Source organism: Poecilia reticulata, linkage group LG7 (assembly GCF_000633615.1).
Source record: "Poecilia reticulata strain Guanapo linkage group LG7, Guppy_female_1.0+MT, whole genome shotgun sequence".
Taxonomy (NCBI): domain Eukaryota; kingdom Metazoa; phylum Chordata; class Actinopteri; order Cyprinodontiformes; family Poeciliidae; genus Poecilia; species Poecilia reticulata.
In genome coordinates, this window is record NC_024337.1 from 21,142,311 (window position 1) to 21,168,592 (window position 26,282).

A 26,282-nucleotide genomic window follows, 5' to 3' on the forward strand; every position below is an offset into this window, starting at 1 on the left:
TATATGATTTTTTTTTTTAAGGAGAAAAATATACTGTATTACTATCCTTTGTGGTGATTATGGGGACGGAAGTCAAGTTCGCTTGTGTATTGTCCATATCAACTCGGGTAGATTTCTCAGTCTATCTTCTTTCCTTTTGCGTTGGAGGTGAGATTTTGATGTTTCTCCTCAGTTTGTCCCAAGCTGAATCTCTGTAACAGTTCCACAGCAAACAAGGGAACCACCTGGCCAAGAGGAAACAGAGAAACACTCAATTACTGTGTCTGTAAGGACATCTACTGGCCAAAAATATCACTCTCACGCGTCTCTCACACATCCGAGATTCTGATCTTCATGTGCGAAATCCAGCTTTAGAAAAGTCCTGCTCAATTAATCCGAGTTTGTGTGTAAAATCAAAATTGTCATTGTTAACATTTTTCAATGGAAATATATTTCTTAAAAGCAAAACACTTCCTAAAGGCTACACATAATGCAGTAGAATGACACACAATAATGGCGAAAAGAACCTGAAAGTAAGATGCAATAAATGCTGAGAATGTCAAGAAAGTGGCTGACATAGACAGTAATCATCCTTCCTGCCATGTTATAATATTCGATTTAGTGTTAAGTTATGGCCAATGAGAAAGATCACGTCATTACTGATAGGAGCAGACCTTTGGAACGTTACCTTTTAAATGCACTAATGAAACTAGTTACATTTATATTTCTAAACCACCAGTGGACATTTGGTCAAATATCTGGAAGTGGAAAGAACATTATTTCTTCATAAACCACCAGTGATCAGGTGCAACATTTCTGGCAGTAGAGTGAAGAAATTAAAAGAGGTTGTACAAAAATAAAGATATACTTGTAGAGAGTTTTAGAAAGGCCGTGAATTTGCATGTACACCCGCTGAGCACATTCATCAATCCATGTGGACAGGTTTCTTTATACAAGAGACAATCTGACAGTGTCCTAATAAAAAAAGTTTTTTTTTGCAAAGTATACAATAGCAAGCTTTTTATGTCACTTTCCAACTCACATGTGCCATTATGAGCTTCCTGGCTTTAGGTACGTTCGGATCTGGATACTCTTCCCCAAAGCAGAGCTCGATCTCGTGTGAAGGTTTAGGCCCCTTTCCCTGTAAACTGTTCTGGAGTGCTGTAAATTATATATTCATATTGGTGATTTAAGAATAAATGTTTTTTTGTTTTTTTTATTATAAACATTCAGTTTAGAATTTTAAATTTTGTGCATCTTGTGTAATACCATTTAGGAACGAGGGTACATCCATCAGTTTGCAGGTTTTTTCACGTTCCAGTTTGTTTGGCCTGTCAGCATGCTGAGCCAAGGGACCACTCCAGTACACCCTGCCCTGGCAGAAGCGCTTGATAAACACCCCGTCTGGTGCCACCCACAGCAGCACACCCCTTTCCAGGTGACAAAGAAGGCGATTCATCGCTTCTGCCAGGCAATCTGGAAGAGCTGCAGAGGCTGGGGAGGGGAAAGAAAGCTGCTGGGCAGAGCAGGGTCCGTAGATCTGTTCATTTCCCAAAGGAACGTGACCCTGGAGGATGAAGCATCCGTCTAGGCTCTCCGTGATCACTTTCGTCACTGTCTGGCCCTGGTACAACAGTCTCACTTCCATGCGAAAGTCTGCGCAAAAAAATGCAGTTAACACCGATCAAGAACAGTGCGAAAGTACATACGTGCTAACATAATGATATCTGTTTGAATAATTCTGATTTTCTTACCGGTTATATTGAGGATGGGACTGAAGAAGCTTACTGGATCAGGAACCTGAATTAGATTCTTTTTCTCTGTTATCTCACAGTACATGTGCTCCCTCATCAGGTCATCTGAAGAATAAAACACATGAGGACATACTTAAGACGGCATGTTTGGAAAGCAGTTGCTGATGTTTTTATTTTTTGCAAATTCACACATCCATGTGTTGTTGAAAATTATATTCAGTTGAGTTTAAAGCAAGATGATTACTATTTTGTCATTGTACCGAACAGCAAAAACATATATTAGTTGCTGGTTATTTGTATTTTTGTGGCATACAGTTGTTGGCCACCAGTCATGTATCAATTTGTCTGGGATGGGAAGGTAGAGGGCATTTTGACAAACAACTATTTGAAAACACTGGCAATCTTTTTACCATTTTTAATATAGGTAAGTTTACATTATTGTATTGCTTTATAATTTTTAAAGACATATTTCAAAACTACCAAGAAAAATAAATGACTGCACAACAAACAACAGGGTTTTCTGTAGATATGAAATGAAAATGTGTTGGCATATTGTTGGGGAGGAGAAGTACAGAACACCAATGTTTGAGCTGAATTAGTTATAGAAAGTACTGTAGCTTTAAGATTTTTAAACATTCCTTAAAATATGTCATCACAACTATGTCCAAGTGAAAAAGAACAGATTAAAATCACACAAACACATGTTATTGCCCATTTAACCTAAAACCATTGCAGAATCAGTTCTGATCAGGACAAAGTTGAATGGACAAGGGTCAGTTACAGGTATTGAAGTATATTAAAGTTTTAAAAAATTTCCAAAAATGCAGGGACTTGAGTGGAGCATGGACTATAACATAAAGCTACTTCTCACCAACTTGTTGCACTCTGCTGCTTAGATGGGTGAACAAAGTGTTTAGAATAATTAGGAAGTGTTTCTAGTTGCAGACTACGTGAACAGTCCTGGTGTGACAACTAAAGGAGCAACACCCATCAATTTTATTGATCGTATAAAACTACAGTGAAAAACTACAGGCAGAATGCCTCCACACTTTGTCCAAACAGAAAATAATCAGCATTTTATAATGTATTACTCTATAAAACAAAGTCCTGATCTCAGGCCCAACCAATTCTCTCCCAAACACGAGGTGATGGCATACTTAGAATGTCAGATCACGTCAGACTCACGTCAGAAAGAATATTGCTGATTATATATAGTTTGTTGGAAATAACATGGGCAAATTTAGAATACTGTCTCACTGTAAGGTTATGTGAATAAATAGATCTAAAAAATCCAACTGGTTTAAATGTCAAGCTTTCATTTTTTTTGCAGAAAGAGAACCACTGCTTTCCAGTCCAACCTTATTAATTCTGTGCAGTAGAGTGTTATTAGAGTTATTTAGCAAAAGTATCTGTATCTAAGCCAGATGCCTTGACATTATTGATGGAACAATACAACCTGACATTTATTGGTAATTTCAACCTCTACAGGAAAACATCAAAACATCTTTCTGAATAGAAATGTTATACATGCACAATGCAAATGTCTTTTTTTTTTTACATTTTGTAACTTTATAAGTATTTAATTTGTATTCACACCACTTTACTATCCTACCTCTAAATAAAAACCAGTCACTGCAAACAATTCCCTTCAAAAGTCACAGAGTTAGTAAATGGATTGCAGCTGTGTAATATCAGACTGCAGCTTAGATACAGCTGTTCTGCGAAGGCGCTTGTCATCTTACCAAGACATGACTTGTCTATCTGAATTGGATAAACAGAGCATTAATCAAAGAAGCCCTCAAGATGTCCATGTTAACTCTGGAAGAGCTTAGAAAACCCATTAGTCTGAACTTTAACATCTCTCATTTGACGTTTGCTACAAGTCACATCTGTGACTGTAGCACATCTGTAATCTGTGGAAGAAGGAAACCTAAATCAAAAGTTTTGGCCTACATGCAAAGCTCTTTTATAGCTGAAATATAGCACAGTTTGGAAAAAAAATATTTCAGAGGCTGCAAACATTTGATATCTACAGACACTTTTCACAGACTTCAGTTATTTGCAGAGAAAATAAACAATTGTTTTTGAGATTTCCAAAGCTGGTAGAGACATCCTAAAAGACTTGCTAGTTCCAAAAAAATGTTGGCTCAGGCAGCTGAATACAAATGAACATCTCACTATTAGAATTTATTTGGATAAAATATCCGTTTACCTACCACTATGCTAAAATATGCTACACTTTGTGTTAGTTTATCACATAAAACAGATTTAGATTTGTGGGGATAGCGAGATAAAATGTAAAAAAGTTATGGCGGCACCTTAAAGTAAAGGTAATTTGTCTGTTCGCATAATCAGTGCTAACAGACAAGCTTTAACAACTAACCAACAAGTTGTAAAGGTGTGGTTCCAGCTATTGTTGTGCTTGTTATGTGACCATAACCCCACTCTCTAAAAGTTAAACTTTGCTGCCAATAAAACAGCGTAGAAAAATCATTTACCTCATTATCTAGCATGTGTCATATCGCCTTTCAAACATGTGTATCTGCTTTCAGAGTGAATTGCCTGACATTTGAAAACCAGCGCATGTTGCACAATAACAGAACCTATCAGAATCAAAACCAGAAGTGAAACCTAACTTATAATATTGCATTAGAGTCATTCAGTTGTTTTAACTTAAGAATGCAAGAGAAAGACCAAGAACGTCTCCCCATAGGCATTTGTACGCAAACACCCAGTTGTGATGTCCTTTAAGTCTAAGAGTGTTTCAGGAAGGAGAACAAGTCTGGTTGATGTCATAAAAACATCAACATGCCTTACTTCAAAATTCACACCTTGGATATAACTTTTATATAAACAAAAATAAAAACTAAACTGAAAATAAATAAATTACACATCAGAGGACATTTTTCACTAAATCATCTCAGCAGATCAAATCCTAAATTACTTCCAAAAACTTAATCTGCGTTCTCCTCTGATCATCCTGCACATTTTATAGGACAAGTATGTGTTTGGTGAAGCTATGACGCTTTAAAGTTACTGATCCATTACTGATGTTTCGTATGTAAAAAGGCAAGAATTTATTTATTTTTTTATTAAAACTGGGATATATTATTTAGTTGGTAAAGTCTGTGTTGCTGGTTGATAGATGACGGAAATATACACCTCTGGAAGAAAATTAAGAGACCACTTAAATGTATCGGTTTCTCTGATTTTACTCTTTGTAGGTATTTATTTGGGTAAAATGAACATTGTTTTTTTTTATTCTGTGAACTACTGAGAAGATGTCTCTGAAATTCCAAGCAAAAATTTTAGTATTTATTTGCAGAAAATGAGAAATGGTCAAAATAACAAAAAAGGTGCAGTGCTTTCAGACCTCAAATAATGCAAAGAAAACAAGTTCATATTCATTTAGAAACAACAATTGTAATGTTTTAACTCAGGAAGAGTTCAGAAATCAATATTTGGTGGAAAAACCGTGAGGTTTTATCAGTGGGATTCAATGCAGTGGTCTCTAGTTTTTTCACCAGAGCTGGAAACATACAGGTGCATCTCAGTTAATTCAAAATGTCTTAGAAAAGTTAATTTATGTGTTATTCTAATTTTCAGAGAAACTAAATTTTGAGTTTTCATTGATTATGAGCCATAATAATTCAAGCTAGATAAAACAAATAGTGGTAATTAATCAATGAGTAACACTTTTTGAATTTAGTTACTGAAACAATTGAACTTTTCAGTGATATTCATTTAGTGGCATTTGCAGATGTGGATTACGATCAAGAGAAATTTCTAGCATATTTTTGTTTGTAACTCTTACCAGCACAAGGTTTTTCTTCTTTGAGAGCTTGAAGCTCTTCCTTTTGACACTGAAGTGAGAAAAACAGAAACCAAAGTTAAGGAAGCATCTAATAAAGATTGGAGCAGGAAGACTTGATCATCAAGATTTTCCCCCACCTAGCCTAAAGATATGTTTTCAGATGGAAGACTTGCAGTTCAAGTTCAGTACTATTGTTAAATTAAGAAACTATATCTACCTCTTTTTACTATCACTGATCTTAAATCTCTTTGTGAAACTCCAAATTATTCATCAACTGTCAGAAGTGACCTTTATGTGAAGTGAGTTTTTCCCTGCCACCCCAACCAACCAAACCACTCAAACCGTCCACGCCAACCAAAAGTATTCATTGTGCCTCGAGACATATTTTATAATTGGTGTCTCGTTGTCTGTATGAGTGTATTTCTCATCTTACCTGATTTTCTGGATAACCAGGGCTTCTTGGAGATAATTTCACCTGCTTGAATACATATTTTGTCTGAGGATGTGCTGTGAGAGAGAGGATAGTAGTGAGCACAAGTGAGCCCAAACACAACAGTTTGAATTCAGAAAACAAAACAGAAAAGACTAATTATTTGCTTTTGTTTTTTTTGTTGCTTTTTTTTACCTCCCGGCTTTGACAAGCAAACATCCTGTTCAATTCGGTAGACCTTATACGGTTCAGTGATGTCCAACTGGTTGCGTTCAGGAACTTCCTGGAAGTCGGTGCTCTTGTTAAGTGCACAACGGAGTCTGGTTTTCCACATTGTGGGATCAGCTCTATCCCTGCCCTCCTTGTATTTGCCTTTATACATGGCCCAGGCCTGCGCAAAAAGATACTGACTCAGAAAACTATCCCCAAAAAAACTTACTGTGTAATACAATGAGAAGTAGAGAACATTATTTTTTTTCTCATCATATTAGCTTGAATAATATGAATCCATAGTATATTTGAATCCTAAATAATCAGACCAAAAAAAACAGCAAAATAAAATATAAAACCAATTTTTACTACATTTTTGAATATGTAAACATTTCTGCCTCCTTCCTGGGAAACAACAACACAATAAATATTTGTGCAGGTCACATCATACTTCAAAGGAGGAGATCTAGATGTGCAGATATTCCACTCAGTCAGAGATCAGAATAAGACAATGTCTCCCTAATTAGCTCTGATTATGGATCAACAGTTCAAACATCAATAATAAAAAAAAATCCTGTCTTACTTTTCCAGATTTATTTAATAAATGAAAATCAGAAACTCCCATCCCATTTATTTATGTTACGTTAATCTTCGTAACACCGTAATTTGTCACATTTGACCAAATTCAAGGTTTTGGAAAGGTGCCGAAACGTCTGTAATCCTAAAAACCTTGAATGTCATTGAAAAGGCTATGTCATTATTGTTAGAGGGTGACAGTATCTCACTGTGGTTGGGCACAGATTTATTCTAATTTGTTGGTATTAGTGTCCCAAAAACTCAGCTATTATTAGACTTTTATTTTTACAAAGACAATCAACCAAATTGGTCCAAATTACAGACATTTGACTTCCATATTGATGTATTAAAGTGATGATATTTAATGTTTAAATAAGCACAGGGAATAATTTCAACCTTGTAGTTTAAAGGCTTTTTGTTTATTTTTTTTACCCCAAATAATAGTCAGTACATAGTTTTGATTTGTATTCCACATATTGTAACATGTATTCTATTAAACATAACTGGAGGAAAAAATAACACGCTTTAAATCACTTTGGGGGTTTTTAACGGCCAGTTTTTTTTTCTTGTTTTTTTTTTTCACCTCTTATATTTTTATCTTGCTTTCCCCCTAGTGGACTTACCGCCTAAACCCTTTATTCACCTTTAAAAAGTCCAGGACCCGAAAACAAAATACAATGGGATTTCAGAATAAACAGTCAAAAAGGTGTACTTTAACTCTTACGACACCGAAGTTAAACATTTTATAAGTTTGCCTGTAATCACATGTCATGATAATGACAGATTTTGAGTAGGATTTTTTTAATTGAACTCAGTTTGGGTTATCCTTCGCTTACCATTTGGAGAGGGGGGAAAGCAAAGTTTACCCCCCATTTCAGAGCACAGCGAAATAATCTGCCTAACAAACTCCAGGCTTTTCGGAAAGTGAAACATAAAAAAGTGTTGACCTTAAAGAGAGCCGCATCCTCCGTCTGCTTGTAGTCCTTCTTGGCTGCGTGCTTCCAGGGGATCCTGAACATGGTCTTGCCCTCATCCTCCCAGCACAGGCCTTCATATTTCCCACTCTCTATCTGAGCTACCAGCCACTCTTTCAGGTGCAACTTGGCTCCATCCATCTTCAGCACATGTTGCGTGTCACAGGAACAACAGTCCACGGTTCAGGACAGCTTCGGATAGGTTTGCACCACTTTTGCAAACATAAGATGCCTGTATTGTTTGGTCTGTCACGCCACTCGAGCTCTCCTTCTGGCAAATGGAAAATAAAGGTCCAATGAGAAGTCCGCCAGTGAAGCTGTTCAGTTTTACACCTACTGAGTTCATCGGAAAGTTAAATGGAGAAGTCGCAACTAAAATTCGGAGCGCTCCCACAAGCGAAAGCGAAAGCTTTGAAGCTATTTTTATGCTTTCGGTTTCCACACTTTGCTCTTTAGAACATTGAATCACTTCCAAGTAAGGAAACCTTGAGTATCTGATGAAATACTGTTGAAATGATAAGTAAAAACTAAAATTCAGTGAAAATGTGTATTAGATATGCCATAGATGTCTGCTTTTATTACAATTGACTTTAGAAAAAAAAAAAACTTATCCTAAAAGCAGGAAAGGGAAAACGTATATGAAAGGTGTAATAATTACAAATGCTAATACAGAAAAGGAGACCCACCTATTAATTAGTGCCTTGAGGAGAACATAATAAAACCTCACACACAGTTAAGCAAGCACACACACGCACGCAGCCACTCATAACGAAACGTTCCTGTGAAAATGAAAGTATGTAGGTGGTCAAACTAGTTTTTTTTTCTTTTTCTGGCAGACGCAACTCCACCTTTCCTACCTAAAGAGGATGCGACCTTTCTTTTAATTGTTCATTTCAGCTCGTAGTAGGCGTAAGACGGGACTGACAAAAAAAGAAAGAAAAGAAACCGCAAGTCTAATTTAGATGACAAACAAACACATTGAACAGTTTCCACCAGCAGATGGCAGCATAGAGCTGTGTCGTTTTCACGTACGAGTAAACTGTTGCGAAGAAACTCTATATCCGACCGTCCTATGGGCACACCGTAAACACAAGCATCGATTCAGCCAATCACATCTGCATTTAGGGAACAGGACACGGTGAAGACGACTTGGTTCAAATTGACTATTGCAATGGGGAAACAAAAACATTTAAGTGACTTTTTTAAACATTATATTATATTAAATGTGTTTGCTTGTTATTTTAGCCATTTTTACTTTGTTTCTTTGCACAGATAGGTTTGTCAAAAGCTTCATCCAACCTGATGGCCAAATCATTATCTAGATTTCTATATTCTGAGCTCAAATGCTGGAGCTGGAGACTTTGTGTCCCCTTCTTACGAGCCTTACACTAACACTTGAAGTCTGTGTTTCATGAGTAATTTTAGCGACTTTGAGGCACATCTTTGAGAAGTTACAATTTCAGGGCATGATTTGTGGAAGTTATATGGCACATTAGCCTGGCCATATGCAGTTCTGCTCGATTCAAATCTCACCTCACAGGGCTTTCTCCCATTCACTTGGATTTCTCCTGTAGAATATCTACTGGGCAAATCAGCAAACCAAAAGGGAAAGTTGTGAACAATGTCATGTTTCTGTACAAAGTAAATAGCGTAGAATAAGGAGCTGGTTTCTCCCAGGGTCAAGGTATTTGCCCTTTATATTTGTCACGTGAAACAATGTGTCACTAATCAGTTTTGTTGCCTTTGTCCAATTTTATTGTGACAGTTCAGCAGTAAAACATAGTTGAAAAATTGGAGCCCACTTTGGAAGAGCTTAGCCTGCTCTCAATAAATAGGTGTTTATTTTTAAATACAACAGATTGTATTACAGCAGAGAAGTACAAACCTGAAAATGTTGAGCACACAGAACAAGATGCTTGAAACAGCTATTTGTATTTAAAAATGTTCCTAATAAATGAGGCAATGCTTATGTCCAAAAATAATACAGCATTTTATACAGGAAAATAAAATAAACAAATCCAAATTGCAATGCAGGAAATAAATACACTTGCTTTTTGTTTTTTTGGGAAAAAACACAATATTTACACAGTATTGTACATTGAGGGAATACAGAGTCCTCTATCCTCCTCTATCAGCCACATATTCATATATATAGTAAACATAATAAACTACAATGGTTATCATAATTGTTAAGATAACACATGGTTGACTGTGAATGAACAATTATACAGAACAGTCTATGCTTTATGTGTCTTGTACACACAGTAGAAAGCACAAACATGATTGTGTTTGTATGTCGATGTGCATTTATGGGAAGAAGTCATACAAGGAAATGTTCACTTTCAAATAAAGTAAGTAATTTTTTCTCGTTAGCCTCAAACTTAAAAATGGAGCTCATGTTTTTTGAGAATGTTCATTCAGCTGTTTTATAAGAACAAAAAAAACAAAAGAAAAAAAACAAAGAAAGATCACAGACATAAATAAAATAGAAAGCTGATCATGTGAAAAGGTTAAGTAAAATGATTCGATTAATTATTTTTAAGATAAAGTTTTACAACTCATGGCATTGTCAAAAATTAGACAAAAATTATACAAGTCTAAAACAAGTACCTCAAGTGCAGGATCATATTTTCAAATATGAAAATATGATCAGGATCATATTTTCAAATATGATCCTGCAGCATCAAGTCCTTGCAGAGACCTTAGCAAGTTGTAGCATTTTGGCAGCAAGCAAAGACAAAAAACAAATAAATTGTGAAGGTTTGAAAGGAAAGCACGCAAGTGGACTTGATCTCTGTCCCTCTCTTCTGCTGTCTATATTGTATCTTGTTTGGAGAATCACAAAGGAGGACATTAATTTGCTGCTTCCTCTCTGCGGCTTGTTAAGACTTTATCCTGTGGCAGTGAAAATAAACTGAGTACAAATGGGTTTTTAAATTGAAACAGTTCTATGTTGGTAGAGCGGGTTGTGTACAGTATATAACAGAATACGGAAGAGGACTGCAGAGTGATACAGCAGACAAATATACTGCCTTTTACTGTTTCAGATTAAAACAGCTAAAGAAAAGGAGGTGATGAGAAGAGGTGATTTGCAAATTTCTTATCAAAAAGCGTGTTAATTGATAAATTACATTGATTTTCATCAGTAAAAATCAGTAAAGAACAAAAAATATCTATTTATTTGTTATTTAAGTAGTGGTCGTAATTTCATATGTGTTTAGTTTATTTATAAAAAAATAAATAACTGAATGAACATCTTTCACGAGGTCATACTCAATTTTTTAAGTCGGATTTGTTTTGTAAATATTTGCTCCATTTCTTGAACTTATGATCTTTCTCATTTGCTGCTTAGCTTAGACATCATAGCCAGGAACTACATGTTTATTTTTATTTTAAACAGACTTGGAGTTGAATTGCCCCTTTAAATAGAGTGAAATTCATGTTTGGCCTTACAATAGTGTGTCTACACGAAACGCACACGCTGCTCTGCAATCCTGCAGCATTTTAAACGAGCGCCCTGTCGATTCTCCTCTCATCATGTGCGTATGCGAGCGTCCCTGTGAAGATGCTGGTGGTTCAGTGACAGCCACAAGCTCTGACGACCATGTTGCGGTACTTCTTCAGGATCACATTGGAGCTGTCGTCAAAGTAGAGCACAGAAATGGCATGGAGCTGTGTCGGCGCACAGCAAGGCTTGGGCACCGACTCAGGATTAACAAAATGAACCTAGAAGGGAGAGGAAGAGGAGGAGGAGGAGGTCAGTTATGACAACATTTCTTACACACAAATCTCAGCTTTTCATGATTAATGCCCCAGAAAATATGAGCCTGCAATGTTTGTGTCCCAAACCTTCCTCGGCCAAATAAGTGATGAGAGATCTAAGGCAGCACATGTCTGTTGCGTTTTCTTCCTTGGTTTTACAGCTACTCACAAGTGTTTGTACAATGGCGTGGTTTGTGGCGTTCATGTAGGAGTTCAGCGGGAAGGCACACTCTCCCTCGCAGTAATATGCAGCATATCCTTCAGGAGCAATGATCCAGTCCTAAGAGAAAATGACAGGAGACGTCCAGACAGACTTATAGGTTTTCTTGTCCTTTCTTTTAAGCTTTGAAAACTGACTCGGAGAACTTGTGAGACAATTTTCATTTCTAGAGGTCAAGAAAATACCTAGATGGGGAGATGCAAACATAACATATCATTGTTAACTTAAAAAAAAGTAACAAAAATGACTTCCCAAAGCTGCCAAAAAGAAAGAAAGGCTAAGATTAAACCCCAGATGTGAGTATGTTTGCTGACTGAGTTCCTCATGTTTCCAGAAAGAAACAAACAAAAAAATGTTTTAATCTAGTCACATTTTTATATTTTAGGCCAGTAAAATGCTGGACTTTGTGCCAACTTCTACAGTTCCAAGTGATCTTGGCGAGTATTGTTTTTATACCTGCCATCCTAAGTCACGGAAACTGACGTAGAGCTCATGCTTCTTGCATGCCTGCTTCTGATCAGTGCTGCTGTTTTCTAGGGACATAAAGACAAAAGCAGAGAATACACATTAGTGCGTTCAGTATAGAAGTACAGATCTATAGTCCCTCACAAACTTCTTCAAGCCCACTGGAAGGTTTTCAATATTTATCACGACTATCAGCAACAGCTGAGATTTTATCTAATAGACCAACTCAAAAAGAGCATCAGTTTGGATTGGAAGAAAAATTGCACAAGGTTGTCAAAATGTAAAAGCAAAAGTGGGGCATGCATTTTTCTGTTCAGCCACCTGAATACACATACTTGCTGAATTGTAGCTACTGAATATTAACAGACTGAAAATTCTTCCAATTCTTTTTTGCAAAATAGCAGATTTAATGGAAGATTTAATGGAATTACTTGAACAGTTTAAACAAAACTGTTCAAGTAATGCCACGTGTTGTTAATTTATTTATAATCTATCCCTATTTTTAACTCCACCAGAGCTTTATCCCTAGCCTGTCTGTTGTGTTCTTTGGTTTACATGTTTATTGTCCTCTATAAAACTTTTGAGGCTTTCACAGAATTACTGGCTCTATCCTGAAATTAACCTCCACAGAGATGGACTCTGTTTGCTGGTTAAGTGACTTCTGAAAGCAATCGGTTGCATTTTGTTCACCAGATTTTAAGAAAAATATCAGCAACATTTTTAAGATTTAATTTTTTTTTTTTTTTTACTTTTGGAAACCATGTATTATTTTCCTTCAGTTGGTGGTTGCAACTTGACAAAATGTGCAACAGTGGAAAGGGTATTAAAACCTTTGCAAATTATACCTGTTCAAACCAATAGCTGGGAAATGACCTCAATATTAGAGGTGTGCCGATCGATCGGCCACCGATCATAATCGGCCGATTTCCGTGAAAAAGTGTATGATCGGTGATTGCCGATCACGGTCTCTTGTTGCTGATCACACAAACCRATCACCTGCATCTCATTTCGCAGCCTGCCTGTGCAGCTGGTCTCCTCTTTCCTTCACACTGCGCAAACCCACAGCAACAAAACCTAAGCGATGTGGAACTATAACGCACTGAGTGAATGGGGAAGTTTGCGTCTTGCGGCGGAAAATTGAAGCACGTGGGGTGAAGCAGGTCAAAATGCATCAACACGACGCATCTAATATGGCATAAAAACAATGCCATACTTGACGGAGTTTGGCTACATCGAGGCTCACTGCAGTAAAAAAGACATATGGAGCAATCAGATAGCAGGTAAAGCAGCGCACAGCTACAAACACTCACCCGGATTAGCATGACGGTCAGAAAGCTAAACAAATAACCCGCAAAATTATTTAAGTCTTTGAGCTGGGATGTGGTTCTGCTCTCGCTGTTGAACCGCTGCTACGCGCTACAGGTAGTAATATTTCACAGACGGAGCGCCGCTTCTGCTCCACCTGGTAGTGACTCTCACACCGAACCTCTGTTTAAAGCTGCAGCATCTAACTTAAAAAAATTAATTTTACATACATATTAAAACTTTCGCTGTCCTAACATGAGACAAATAATCTCTGAAAAAATAATCGATCTCCTCCCTGTTCTGCACTCCGCTCAGTCAGAAACAGCCACTCAGAACTAGCAGTAATCAGCTAGCCGCCATGCTAACAGGAAGTTTTCATTCAGTAACTCTGGATTGTTTATTGTAATGAAACCTGTATTTGCCTTTGAATATTAAGTTTTATACTTGAATTTTTTGGCAATGTTGAGAGGTTTTATTTTGACTCTTTGCATTATTTAACATCTTCAGAGCCTTCATATGTTTTCAGTCTGTTAAAGATAGTATTACCGATAGCAGTACAATTTGCAGAATGCCTGTTTTGTTTTTTTCTTGGAAAAAGTTATTAAAAACAAGTTTTTGTCTAAATTAAGGTGAATTCATGGTTCCTTTTTCCACAAAATGTAACCGGTAGTGTTTATAATTAAAATAATAATAATTATGTGATTGGTGTCGGTATCGGTGATCATGATACTGTTCACCGATCGGTATCATGATCACCCATGATCACAAGCATGGGTGATCGGAATCGGCAGGAAAAAACCTGATCGGCACATCTCTACTCAATATGTTGCATCATTTTAGTATCATCATTTAACTAGTTTAAATAAATGGGCCACCATGCTTGGAGGTCAGTCTGCTGGGCTTCAAGTTTCCATTAGATGAAACAGATGTGCACACAACAGATCTCAGCCAGATTTACAACGGAAGACTTTTCATTTTCGCTCCTTTCTTCACTGGTTTTAGCATTCCTTTTTTTTTTTTTAACAACACAGAAAAAAGAAGAGCCTGTTTTCTATCCATAAGTATCATTCTCCTCTTCTGGTGACCGGTGAGGCTCTGTGGTGCATTAGCTCTTGAAAGGGGCTCATGTTGGAAATGATTATGAGCGACTGGTTCTCATCATCCCGCTAAAGACCACTGGTATCCAAAGTTCCAAACAGACCCATTTGGCCCATGTGTCCAGGGCCTGGTTGCCCCACAGCGCACCGCAGATGTGTTCCGCCATAAAAGCCTGTGCTGCCTTACCTCCAAGCGGGAAACTTGGCCCCAACCGCTCTGTAATGCTCAAGTAAATAAACAAAGACAGCAGAGCACTATTTGAAGCCTTACAGTCTAATGTTTCAGGACTTCACATAAACACAGCACACTCACACCCTCAAAACAAAGGTCTTTAATGTGTCTCAAATGCTGAAACCTTTCAGTGTCCTTTTTGAAAATGTTGTGAGTCTGTATGCTGTGAGTACACACGCAGAACCAGGAAACTATTAAATAAGTGCCCTTTGCTTTGTTCCTTCAGTGGGAACAGATCCATACAGTGCCTTGCGGAAGCATTCTCACCCCTTGAAACGTTCTTAATCCCATGTTATAATCACAAACAGCTCCGTGTTGCATCGGGATTTTTTTTTTTTGTGACAACTAGTAGTGCATAAATGTGAAGTGGAAGGAAGTTTCTTAAGGCTTGGATTGGTTTTACATAAACACATCCACACAAAAAGGATTTTTTTTTACTGTTCTCTGATGCCTCTAAATATACAATGGAACCAGCACCTTTCACAAGTCAGAGGTGTTCAGAAAAAAACCCAAAAAAACAACAACTGAGGTTTAATGTAGAACATTAGCAAACAAATAGGATTATTTAGACCCTGAAACAGAGCAGAAAAAAACAGTTTGAGCTTTGAACATCTCAATAACCACTCTTTGTTCCATCATCTGAAAATGTATGTATGGCTACTAACTGAGCAAGAACCAACCATGAGCCCAATATGAGAAACATAAGAAGGGCGCTGCCAGCCTTTGGCCCACATATAAAACGGTATGTTTGTGAAGGGTACACAAAGCAAATGCGTGGAAGAGGTTGGTCAGATTAGACATGCAAGCAAAACAGTAAGTGTGGTTTAAAACTAACACAGAACATCACCCTGAGCACACAAACACAGTAAAACTAGTTTTTGGAGAGCATCATACTGTGGGTATGATCATCTTTGGCAGGCACAAGAAACTTTGTTGATGGGATGGAGGACAGAGCTAGCGACAGGAATGTCCTGGAAAAATAAGGTGGCTTCAAAAAACATAGATGTTTCAGTGTTTAAAATGTCCAGTCAGTGTTCAAAACAAAACCAACTTAAGTATCAGGGTTAAGACTTGAAAATGGATGATCACATATATTCCCCATTCAGTTTTTTTTTAGCTTGAAATATAAGAAGAAGAAACAAAAAAACTGTAGTCTTTAATTGTAGAAAACTGGTATACATACCTTAATGAATTGCAGATGTAAATGCAGCAAAGGGTAGTTATTATAGAGGGTAAATACTAATTTACAAGTGAAAAATCTATATTTTTCTTCCATTAGCTATGAGTTACTTTATGTAAAACAAACGGTTGTTGTAAGGAACCAAAATGCCAAAATCTTCAAATTGTAAAAATATGTTTTGCAAACCACTGTAATGGACATGCATAGTTCAGTCCATGAATTTGCATAATAGTCCACATAATGAACACACACTTTCTGTGTTTACCTGCAACATTGGCCACTCTGAGAGCCTCTTGGCTCCTTGCCCCTTTGGATCGGTTGGGGTTGCGCTGTTTGCCCCCTCCGGAAGCTGAGCGGATGCTTCGCAGGTGCACTTCGGTTGCTTTGAAGAAGGCCACCATGAAGGGCTGTTTGCTCTGAGGTCCGGTGCGACCAATTAGCCCGGCCACACGAGGATTGATACTCTCTCCTGTTTGGGCGACAAAGTACAACAGTGCTACACGTGTCAACATATCATCTTATTTGGAAAAGTTTAACGTTTAAGCTTCTAAAATCAAGTAACTGCTGTGCTTGTAGCTTATCTCCTCTGTGATCCTTTCCTCAGTGAAACTACTGGATGGTTTTACAAGCGAAATTCTCTTTTTGTGAATTCCTCTCCCTTTTTTTCCGCCCTCATCCCTTCTCTGCCTTCTCTCCAGTCACTGCTGGCGACAGAAGGCCGTATGCACTTGTTTGTACACGCTCCCCTATAAAGCTTCCTACCCAGTCTAACCTACAATCACGCGCAGATGAATCCGACGTGCCCAGCCCACCCTTTACACAACCTGAAAGCAGTATCGTGTCTGTTTTTCTCATCTAACATGTAACATCCTGTCATCCCCACCGGAGATATCGTTTTGTACATTGTCTTGCACTGAATGCTGTTTGTTGGGAAAGTTTTGTGAAGGCAAAATATTTGTGCCTCCAGATAACTAATGCCTCCTAAGATAACACGGGGTATTTTTCCGCATGCCTGCTAATGATGCTGAGGGTATGACCGATGATGACGCTGATGAATGATGAGGTGATGACAGATGAAAGGCACAGTCTGATATATCTCCTCTGTGTACACGCAGACAACTCATCTGAGTTGTGTCGTAATGCTAACCCTCATGTCTGTTGGACTGCGCTACAATGGATGCAGCTCACTTGGGTTTGTTAAGCTTACACTTGAACACAGCTGGAGCTCTTACAAAATGTTTATTCGGAGCACATTTTATGGTCTACTAAGTAGAACCTGGTTACTGCACTCATTTAATAAGATAAATAGTTTAGGGCAAACATATTGAGGCGCTGTTTCTCTTAGCGCTGTTTACAAGAACATTCGAGAAACAGTAAAATTATGGCTTGGGTTTAACTGAACATGAGATTTTTTAAAAATCTGCACTGACTGCCATGGACATACACAATATTTCCTTTCCCTTTTCATTGAAGCTACGTAAACCCCTTTCCTCTATGTATGCTGTGTCTCAGCCTCACAAAGCAAATAGCATTGCCAATGAAAACATGTCAATTACCTAAAGAATGTGTGAGTACATCCCAGACCTCACAATATAAATATAGCATTACAAAAACGTTTTTGCCTCTTTTCAGATTTCTTCTGAATTTGCTTTCTTTTTGTCATATACTGGTGTTTCAGATCTGCTCATTTTAATCTCAGGCAAGATTAATTATAATCTCAGACAATAAGGAAACACGTTTTGGAAGGCAGTGCTGAACTGATGAGGACTGTAAATGTTTTTTTAAGCTGCACAGCTACAGTCACAATGGGTGATATTCTATTTCCTACTTTTAAATCACATCCTCTTTAAAATGAATCATGGTTCACTCTGAAACTCCTTGTGAAAGACTTGATGAGACATTGTAGAGAAACTTTATTGGTCTTCCTGAGAATGCCTGCAAGTTGGCAGAGTTGGTAGTGCTCTTGTCTTGTCACAAGAAAATCCTGGGTTCAAATCCAGATCTTTCTGTCTTCTGTAATCCAATAAAAAAAATTATTAAATTGCTCTTAGGTTTGACTCTGTGTGAATGGTTGTGTGTCTCTTTGTTGCCCTTTGATAGACGGGCTGAGGACTGGAGACATGTGATTGCCAGCAGAAGATATGCAGTAACCGTCACCCTCGACCCTACAAGGCAGAGTGGGTAGTGGACGGACGGACAGACGGACTATTCTTATATAAACAACCGTTTCATTTTCATTGCATCTACAGAGTTCATGTCCCAAATTTGTACCTTTTCCTCCTGCTCTTTTTCAGCTTTTCCTCATCCAGAAAATAGACAATCCTTTTCCATTCCAGTAATCAACTGCCTCTCCATTTAAGCCTCTCTGATGTGTCATTTTATTGTGCAGTCTGCTTTGCTCCTGTCATGCATTCTGTTAGGGCCTGGTCTGCCAACTTTTCTTGGAGTGTTTTTTTGTATTTTTTTCTGTGTTTCGTTTCGCATAACACATCCTCTTTGTTGCTGAAAGTTTTGTGTTTGCTTATTTCATGAAAGGTTCATTCATTCCTCTCTGCATGTCTGGGATTTGTTTTTTGCTCCGCTCTGAATTTGGGTCCCAAAGACAAAAGCCAAATCATGCGTTTTTCCTTAGCTGCTTTTGTGCATGTAAAAAATTCTACTGTCAATGAAGCCCACATTGTTTTAAAAAAATTAAATAATAAAAAAAATAGATGAAGATAAGAGAGGATAACTAGTTAAACAATAACAAAATTGATTTTTTTTTTTTTTGTTGAAAAATGTAATTTACAATTCCACATTTGTAAATGTTTGGTGCCACCAAAAGACAATTTATAACACACACCAACACAGTATGAAGCACTTTTCAAAACATCAAGAAAGAATAAACAGAGAAAAGAAAAACAACGGGACGTGAAAAAATCTTTTTTAAAACCACAGGAAAACCAAAACCACCATCGCATTTCATCAAAAGCAGTTTGTTTTTGTTCATAAATGTTTCAAAAATGTGTATTGGTTCCAAACATTTTCATGTTAACGAATACGGTAGATTATTAAAAGATGTTTGTGTGCAGCTTACTGCTCTTTTTAATAGTTTAGAGCCAACCGCAGTGATCATGCGCAAAGGTGTGAAACTCTCTTTCTACAGATGTTTCCTTTTTAAATCTGTCAGCAGACATTCTATGATTTTTTTCTACTATTGTATACCTTTTTCTGTTTCTTTTTACTTCTTTTCAACATGTCACTGTGCAAAAATCACATTATGTAACAGACTTATCTGACATGAACATCTCTTACCATTTGCAGTCTCCAGGGCCAGCTGCAGACCGAGGTTTCTGCTGGGGTTCAGCACCCAGTGGTTACTGGTGGCTGTAATGTCAAATACCAACCAGCCCTCCTCTGCTGCCCAGATCACCCTGGAATCTAGCAGAAAGAGATCTGATTCCCTGAAGGGAAACAGAAAAATAAAGCTAGAAGTTAGATATGGACAGTCATGTGGAAAGAAATTGTAACCGAGTGACTGACTGAAGCAAAAAGTCATGGAACGTAGAGAGTGAGAGGATTGTACTAGTGTGACAAAGCGAAACAAAGAGAGTGATGGAGGGAGGTGAAGAGGGCTCCAGATGGCGAGGCCCAGGGGAGCACTTCATTTTCTTAATTGACAATAATAGCTTTATAAACGGGCGGTCCTTTCATATGGTACACACAGTCCATCACAGACTGGAATTCAGTGGGCGAACCAGAAAGCGTACAGGGGAGAAAAGGAGAAACAAAAAAACACAGCTGTAAAAAAGGAACAAAAAAAAAAAACAAAAAAAAAAAGCTGTGAGAAAAGTAGAGAAGGAAATAGTGCATATCAAAGTCAATGCTATTGTCAAACTTTGTGGTTTCTAATCTTTCGCCATTTGAGAGTAAAAATCCCTTGTTCTACATTTGGGCATTCATGCATCCCGACCTATTTTCTGACTGAGCAGATAGTGTGTCACAGAGTCCTGGTCCATTCATGTATACAAGCCGTTCCCTGGCAGAGGAATAAATGAGTGTGTTGTTCCCTCCAGACAAACGAAAGGCCCAAGCAGCTGAGTTACACGCCTTCTGGCAAAGCCTTCAGTTCAGAAATTCAGAAATGCTTTGTGTAAAACTCTGCCAAAAATCAAAACTTTGATACCTTAATTTTAATTAAATGCTTTGTTTTGTAAGTGCTGCATTATGTGAATTTTGCAAAGATTATATTCACCAAAACCACAAGAGGAAAGTCATTTATGTCAATTGTAACACAAAATTAAATGGTTGAAAAATGAAACAAAGTATTTTTATTATTATTACTGAAAATAGCCAACAACTAATATAACTGCAATGGTCTAAAGTTACAGAAGAAGATCTAAATAACTACACAGTTATGAAATCGGGGTCTTTAATTTATAACTTTTGTAACTTTTATGTATGAAATCCATCCTTTAAAACAAAGCAATTACTTTCAACTGGTATTTCCAATGATTAGAGTTTGGAAAACTTTTACTATAGTGCTATTATGTTTTCTAATAATATAAATGCCATAATAGCTATGCTTACCTTCGGGTAAGGTCAACTCACCTTACCCGAAAGGTCAAATTGTTAACTGATTGTGGAAAAAACTAAAAACTAAAACGTTGCTCAAGAAAGAGAGATCTAAAATCGTGGACACCGTTTCACCACAGAACCACACATTGGAGCTCACTTGTCAGAATGTTCCTCCAACACCTGGTAGACGCTGATGCGGAAGGTCTCATTATCGTAGCTTTCATGGATGAAGTCTTTGAAAATACGAAACTCAGCAGCGGTAACGGCTTCCCCCTCTGGGATTCGCGACAGATTGAATCTGAACTCTCGATGATGCCGCCGCACAGGTAGAAATTCCTTATCGTGTTCCACTGCAAAAAAAAAAGCACAGAAACAAAAATAAGACAGCATTCTCAAATCAGACCAACTTTGTGAGGTGTGAAACAACCAAAGCTTATGTGGGTTTAGACGAGAGGTGTAATGTTTTATATTAAAATTAATGATTGTCTTTCAAACTTAGTAAGGACCCAATATAAGATGTCAGACTCTTAAGTCAGTGCCAGATTTGACAAATTGACAGATATATATGGTGGCTGATGACAGAAACATTCGTGAAGCGTTGCGTTAAAAGCAACGCATCTGGCGAACACTGAGCCATGATAGAGAGATGCAAGCGGATTCTGACAGTTTTATGAGCCGCTTTTTTTCCCTTTCTTTTTTTTCTTTCACATAGCCCCAGAGAGCCATCCGGTCTGCCCTTCATCTGGTTCTCATGAGTTGGGGGCTCCATGTTTGCTGTACCCCTTCCCCACTGCTTCGTCATTCTTATTGCCACATCCCTGCTTTCCAGTCCATCCTGCGCCACCAGGAAGCCCCCTCCCTTACCTTTGTTCCTCTTAAGTCACAGCAGGACATCCCCAGGGTGAAAAACGTTTGCCTATAGAGACTCATTCAGGAGTTTTTCAATCTCTCTTTGTATGGTTTTCTGTGTAACGATAAATCCCATCTTGGATTCACATTCAGGTTATTTTCATTTGAATTTCGTTTTCTCAAGAACTCAGCAAAACTTTGAATGTCAATAGCTAAATATGTTGCAGGCAGTGTTTGATAAATTAGAATCATAATCACATAAACACATAGAAAGATTAATACTTCCTTTTGCTGCACTTTCTCGATTTAACATGCAAATGTAATAAAACTTGGCAATAATTCTTCGTATATTTTGTATGGCGCGTGAGAGCAGTGGTACTCTTAGCCTAGAATTGTTTTGGAACATCCACAAAATGTATAGATATCTTGGTTATCTGGTGATCAAATTATGCGAACTTCACTACACATTATTCTTTACAGTTTCTCTAGCCCATATATATTGTTTATTTTCCTTTTCCAGTCCCCTGTTTGCCAGCACTTGTATTTTATCACATTCTGGATTACTATGAACAGCCCTAACTCGGTGCATCAATTGAGTCCACAAGCAGGGGTTTTTCACCTGGTCTGTTTTTATATCGTTGAGTCATGACTTCATTAAGGAAAGTAAACGTGGTGTTTTGGATGTTGCCCTGGGTTCTTTTGAGACCTCTTTGGTGAGTCAGTTGCCCATCCTCTCTGAGTAATTTTGATAGGCCAGCCTCTCCTGGAAGGGTTACCACTGTTCCATCTTTTCTCAATTTGTGGATAATGGCTCTCTTTGTGGTTTGCTGGAACCTCAATAATTAGAAATGGCTAAACAGAAAGATGTAAATTGGGCTGTTCTTCAATTTATTTAGTCTACTGTACTTCATGTTGCCAGCAGTGTAGGATTTAGTCAAATGTTGGAAGGAGGATTCGGGACCTAAAGAGAATTAATTCATACTTCAACAAGGGGAAACTACAGTTTCACATAGCTTGGTTTGGATACTTTTGTTCATAAATAAATTAAATCATCATTTGAAAACTCCTTCTTATATTGACTCAGATTCTCTTTGACTGAAATTATAATATTTAGTTTTTATCTGCTACATTTAAGTTTAAAGGGGAAAAACATTTTAAAAATCTGTAAGGGAAAATAAATAAACATAGTAAAGGCAATAAAAATACTTTTTCACGGCACTGCATCTAGTGATTAACTAAAAAAAAAAAAGTTTTACAGCAAAAGAAAAAATGAGAAAAACAGAAAACCTTTAAAGCAGTTTACGCAACTTCATTTGCTGCTCATGTACAATGTTTCATATCAACCCTGTTCTGAATTTCCAATATTGCTGCTCAATTCAATAGCTGCACGACATTCAGGATATTCTTCTAAGTAAAAACATTGCATTTTTGCATGCAGGTGGTCTTTCTTTGAGGTGTATAAAAATTTTCCCCTATGTGGATTTGAATGAATAGATATCATGTTTAAGACAAGTGGTGGGGGGAATCACCTACTCAACAGAAAAGGCATTTCAGGAAGATCCCAAGCTGTAATGGAATATCTCCTTCAGGGTACAGATGTTGGCATTTTTAACTTGAAAGACAAACCCACTGCAGGAAAGTAGACATTAAGTAAACTTCCCCACACTCACTGCATATTTTACATTTCACTGCTTCTCATTCTTCATCTGCTCCTGGTATTCTTCCCACCTCATGTCTTCCAGTGCAGGTGCACTCCCCTCTGTTTAGAAAGCCAGACCTGTTTTCCAGCTTACTGAGCAGCCTCCCACATTTCTTTTTATTTTTTTTTTTACAGCGAATTCCTTTTTTTTTATTTTTCATTTTTGCCCATAAAAACAGCTGGACACTGCTGTAAAACTCACAAAGTAACTGTTTGTCTCATTTCCACCCTTTAATGTATGGATTTTATCAGCACAATGTGAAGGACAATAAAGACTTGGCTTGCCATTTTATTCTCCTACAGGCCATGGAGGGAGTATGGCAGTCATTAGATGAGAGGAAGAGGCAAGGTTAAAGCTAAGTGGGTGCATTTATGATTTCCTGTTGAAGGAAGTGAGTAGCCATCACCCCACCTGTGTCACACACACCAAAAATCTGGCGAACACACCCTGTGATGCCATGTGAGCTCCTTGCTCTGAGTCGCGCACATTTAATTCAGCTGCAGCTCTTCCAGTCACAAACTCTCAGCGTCTGTAAAGTGACGGGTCCTGTGCGTCACTGTGCACTAACACAATCATTATGGCTTTCTGTAATCCATAATTAGAGACACGACAACAGACACATGCAAAGAGAAAAGTGAGCTTACACAGTGAGCTGGCCACACACGTGCAAATCAGCGAACTCAGACATGGTGAGAAGGCAAAGTCTGCTCCATCCTCCTAGAGTTTATCATGCACCTGGAAACCATGAGGGGGGTAGAGCTCTGTGTTCATCTCCATTCATGGTTAGAGCTTCCTTTCAGTAATTCTGCTTACCTGAAAATTATCATTGGGACCTAAGATGCTAGTACCTTCCCCACGGTCCATTTCTCAAAATAGTAAATGAAGACTTTGTTTACGTGCATTCAAGTTTTCTATGAGAATGAGTTAACTTTATTTTTCAATTTTTTTTTTTTTTTTTTAAGAATAGAAAGCTCTGTGTTAACGGTGCAGGCTTTAAGCCAAACGAACAAGTGAAAAATAATGATCTCCGGGTCATTATTTCCAGTGTTTGATATGCTTTTAATCATTTCTTTGATGTTTGTTTAAGTTGGAAAGGTCATCTTGAGTTAATTTATTTGTGTCTATTATTGTTAGTAAGGTGTTGCCATACAGGTTCAATCCTTTAGGTTTCTTACTTATTTTTGTGTTGTGTTTTCTGTGTATTTTAGTTTATAGTCTTAGATTAGTGTTAGACTTACTTCCACAGTAGATGTGTAGTTTTCTTTGTGTCTAGTTAACATCCCTCTGTGTTAATAATACCATCCCTCTGCCTCCCTGTTTTCCTGTCCTCTGCAGCTGTTCCAAATCCCCCTGATTAACTCACCTCCATTCATTGCCATTCTCCAGCCTTTCCTCTGTACCGTTACTCTGCCGGTGCTCCATATAATATGCTTCCTGTGACTTTTCTACTTATTTTATAATTAAATTAGTATGCTCTTTTCCACAGTTAGTTTCTGCACTTAAAGCATTACAGATCTGTGACATTAGATATGTACATTTTTACCATTACGTACCTCAATTTGTTTATAATTGAAACACCCATATTGTCCACTGTATTTTCCATAGCAGTTTTTGATAAGGTGTTAAAGTTTTGACATTTATGAACAATCCAAATCAACTAATATGCTCTTAAGACAAAAATGTTAGTTGAGACCCAGTCTTTTTCTTTTTTTTAAATTTTACTGTATGTCATATAGAAGAGCTCCTCTTTTGCTGGGTGAGATGGAGAACAGACCCAAAGGATTCATTTGGAGAGCTTATTTGATAACGAAATATTACCAACTGCTCTGTCTACACCACCTTGTAGAGTCTCAGGGGCACAGAGGGACGTGCTTCAACTGACGTGAGCAACTGGTGATTCAAAAAGATCCAAATGAATTATTCGATTCAAAGGAATCAGATAACGACATCTGAATGTATTTTTTTCTGATGGCAAAAAACTGCAAAGAAAAGAGCACAATATTTGTCTAAAAATATCTAATTCTAATCTTGGGCAAGAAAAACGAGCATCTTTACCTAAAAACAACAGACCTTAAAAATCCACACTTGTTAAGCGTATTCATAATCATTGTTATTCATAATCATTGTCTGATGGGATGTTAACCTCTGAATGAGTCCGATCCAAATCTTATCCTGTCATTCCTGCCAGGTACATTTTCCCAGATAAAATGAGTTACCTCAGGGTAGCTTCTGAAAGAGAAATAAATCTATAAGTAAGCCAGACTTTAAAAGAGCTCTTTGAAGTAATGGATTTCCAAGATCTGATTTATTTCCTTCCAACAGCCAATAATCCTGACTAAAAGATGTGTAAAAGTAAAAATGTGGTGAATAAAAGACAAAGCCAGGACTTGAGGTACCGTAACATGTTACTAGGTATGTGCCAGCATGAGATATAATAACCTAAAGCAAAAATAAAGTAGTTTCACTCTATCATTATATTAACTAAGATGTATAAAGGTTGCATATAAATTGATATGATTGCTTTTGCTGTTGTTTTTTAAATAGTGCAAACATAATGTAAGTGATGGGAGGCGCTCCCTTTGTTACATTTCCAGCAGTCCACTTTCTCCTTGTTGTATTTCAGCCAGCTGACAGGTAGGTGAAGGGGAGTCATCAGAATATAAGGTTAACAACCTACTGACACCTACTTATTGCCTTATTACTATGTGTTTCATTCTCATTTCCTCAACACACCTTCACTTTAGTTTGAAAACTTCTGAATGATTAGACAAAGATAGTACCCATATTTTTTTCTACATACTTTAAATTAAAGATTTTACCACTTCATTTAAGATGAAATACCTACTGATATTCCCTGCAGCAAGGCCTGTCACAATAACAAATTTTGCTGGACGATTAATTGTCTAAAAAATTATTGCGATAAACGATAATATTGTTTCAAGACTTTTTGACACTTATTTAATGGAAATTACGTAATAATCAGTGGTGGAGAAAGTACTCAAAAAATTTACTTAAGTAAAAGTACAAATACACAGACAAAAATGTACTTAAGTAAGTACCACATTAACATTTTACTTAAGTAAAAGTAAAAAAGCACTGGCTTTTAAAAATACTTAAGTATTAAAAGTAAAAGTACTTGCTGAATGCATTACCTAATCACTAATATCATTAAGTGAAC

At 37.4% G+C, this 26,282-nt stretch overlaps 2 protein-coding genes across 2 annotated transcripts in view; both read right to left on the bottom strand.

The window, feature by feature from the left end:
- Nucleotides 1-20: 20 nt before the first annotated feature.
- irf10 (interferon regulatory factor 10) lies at nt 21-8,489 on the bottom strand. Its single transcript, XM_008414125.2, has 9 exons — nt 8,424-8,489; nt 7,711-8,008; nt 6,173-6,368; nt 5,981-6,054; nt 5,548-5,596; nt 1,734-1,838; nt 1,249-1,635; nt 1,022-1,140; nt 21-224 (listed from the first exon to the last, which is right to left on the bottom strand). Exons 2-9 carry the CDS (start codon nt 7,876-7,878, stop codon nt 117-119), a joined length of 1,206 nt encoding a protein of 401 aa, XP_008412347.1. The 5' UTR covers nt 7,879-8,008; nt 8,424-8,489; the 3' UTR covers nt 21-116.
- A 1,911-nt stretch (nt 8,490-10,400) lies between these two features.
- bmp7b (bone morphogenetic protein 7b) overlaps nt 10,401-26,282 on the bottom strand; it is a 34,321-nt gene continuing 18,439 nt past the window's right edge. The window contains exons 2-7 of the mRNA XM_017305586.1: nt 20,713-20,905; nt 19,293-19,441; nt 16,264-16,467; nt 12,176-12,252; nt 11,669-11,779; nt 10,401-11,463 (exon numbers count right to left, since the gene is read on the bottom strand). Of these exons, the coding sequence (XP_017161075.1) occupies nt 11,314-11,463; nt 11,669-11,779; nt 12,176-12,252; nt 16,264-16,467; nt 19,293-19,441; nt 20,713-20,905 (884 nt within the window). The 3' untranslated portion in view covers nt 10,401-11,313. The remainder of the gene's footprint in view (nt 11,464-11,668; nt 11,780-12,175; nt 12,253-16,263; nt 16,468-19,292; nt 19,442-20,712; nt 20,906-26,282) is intronic.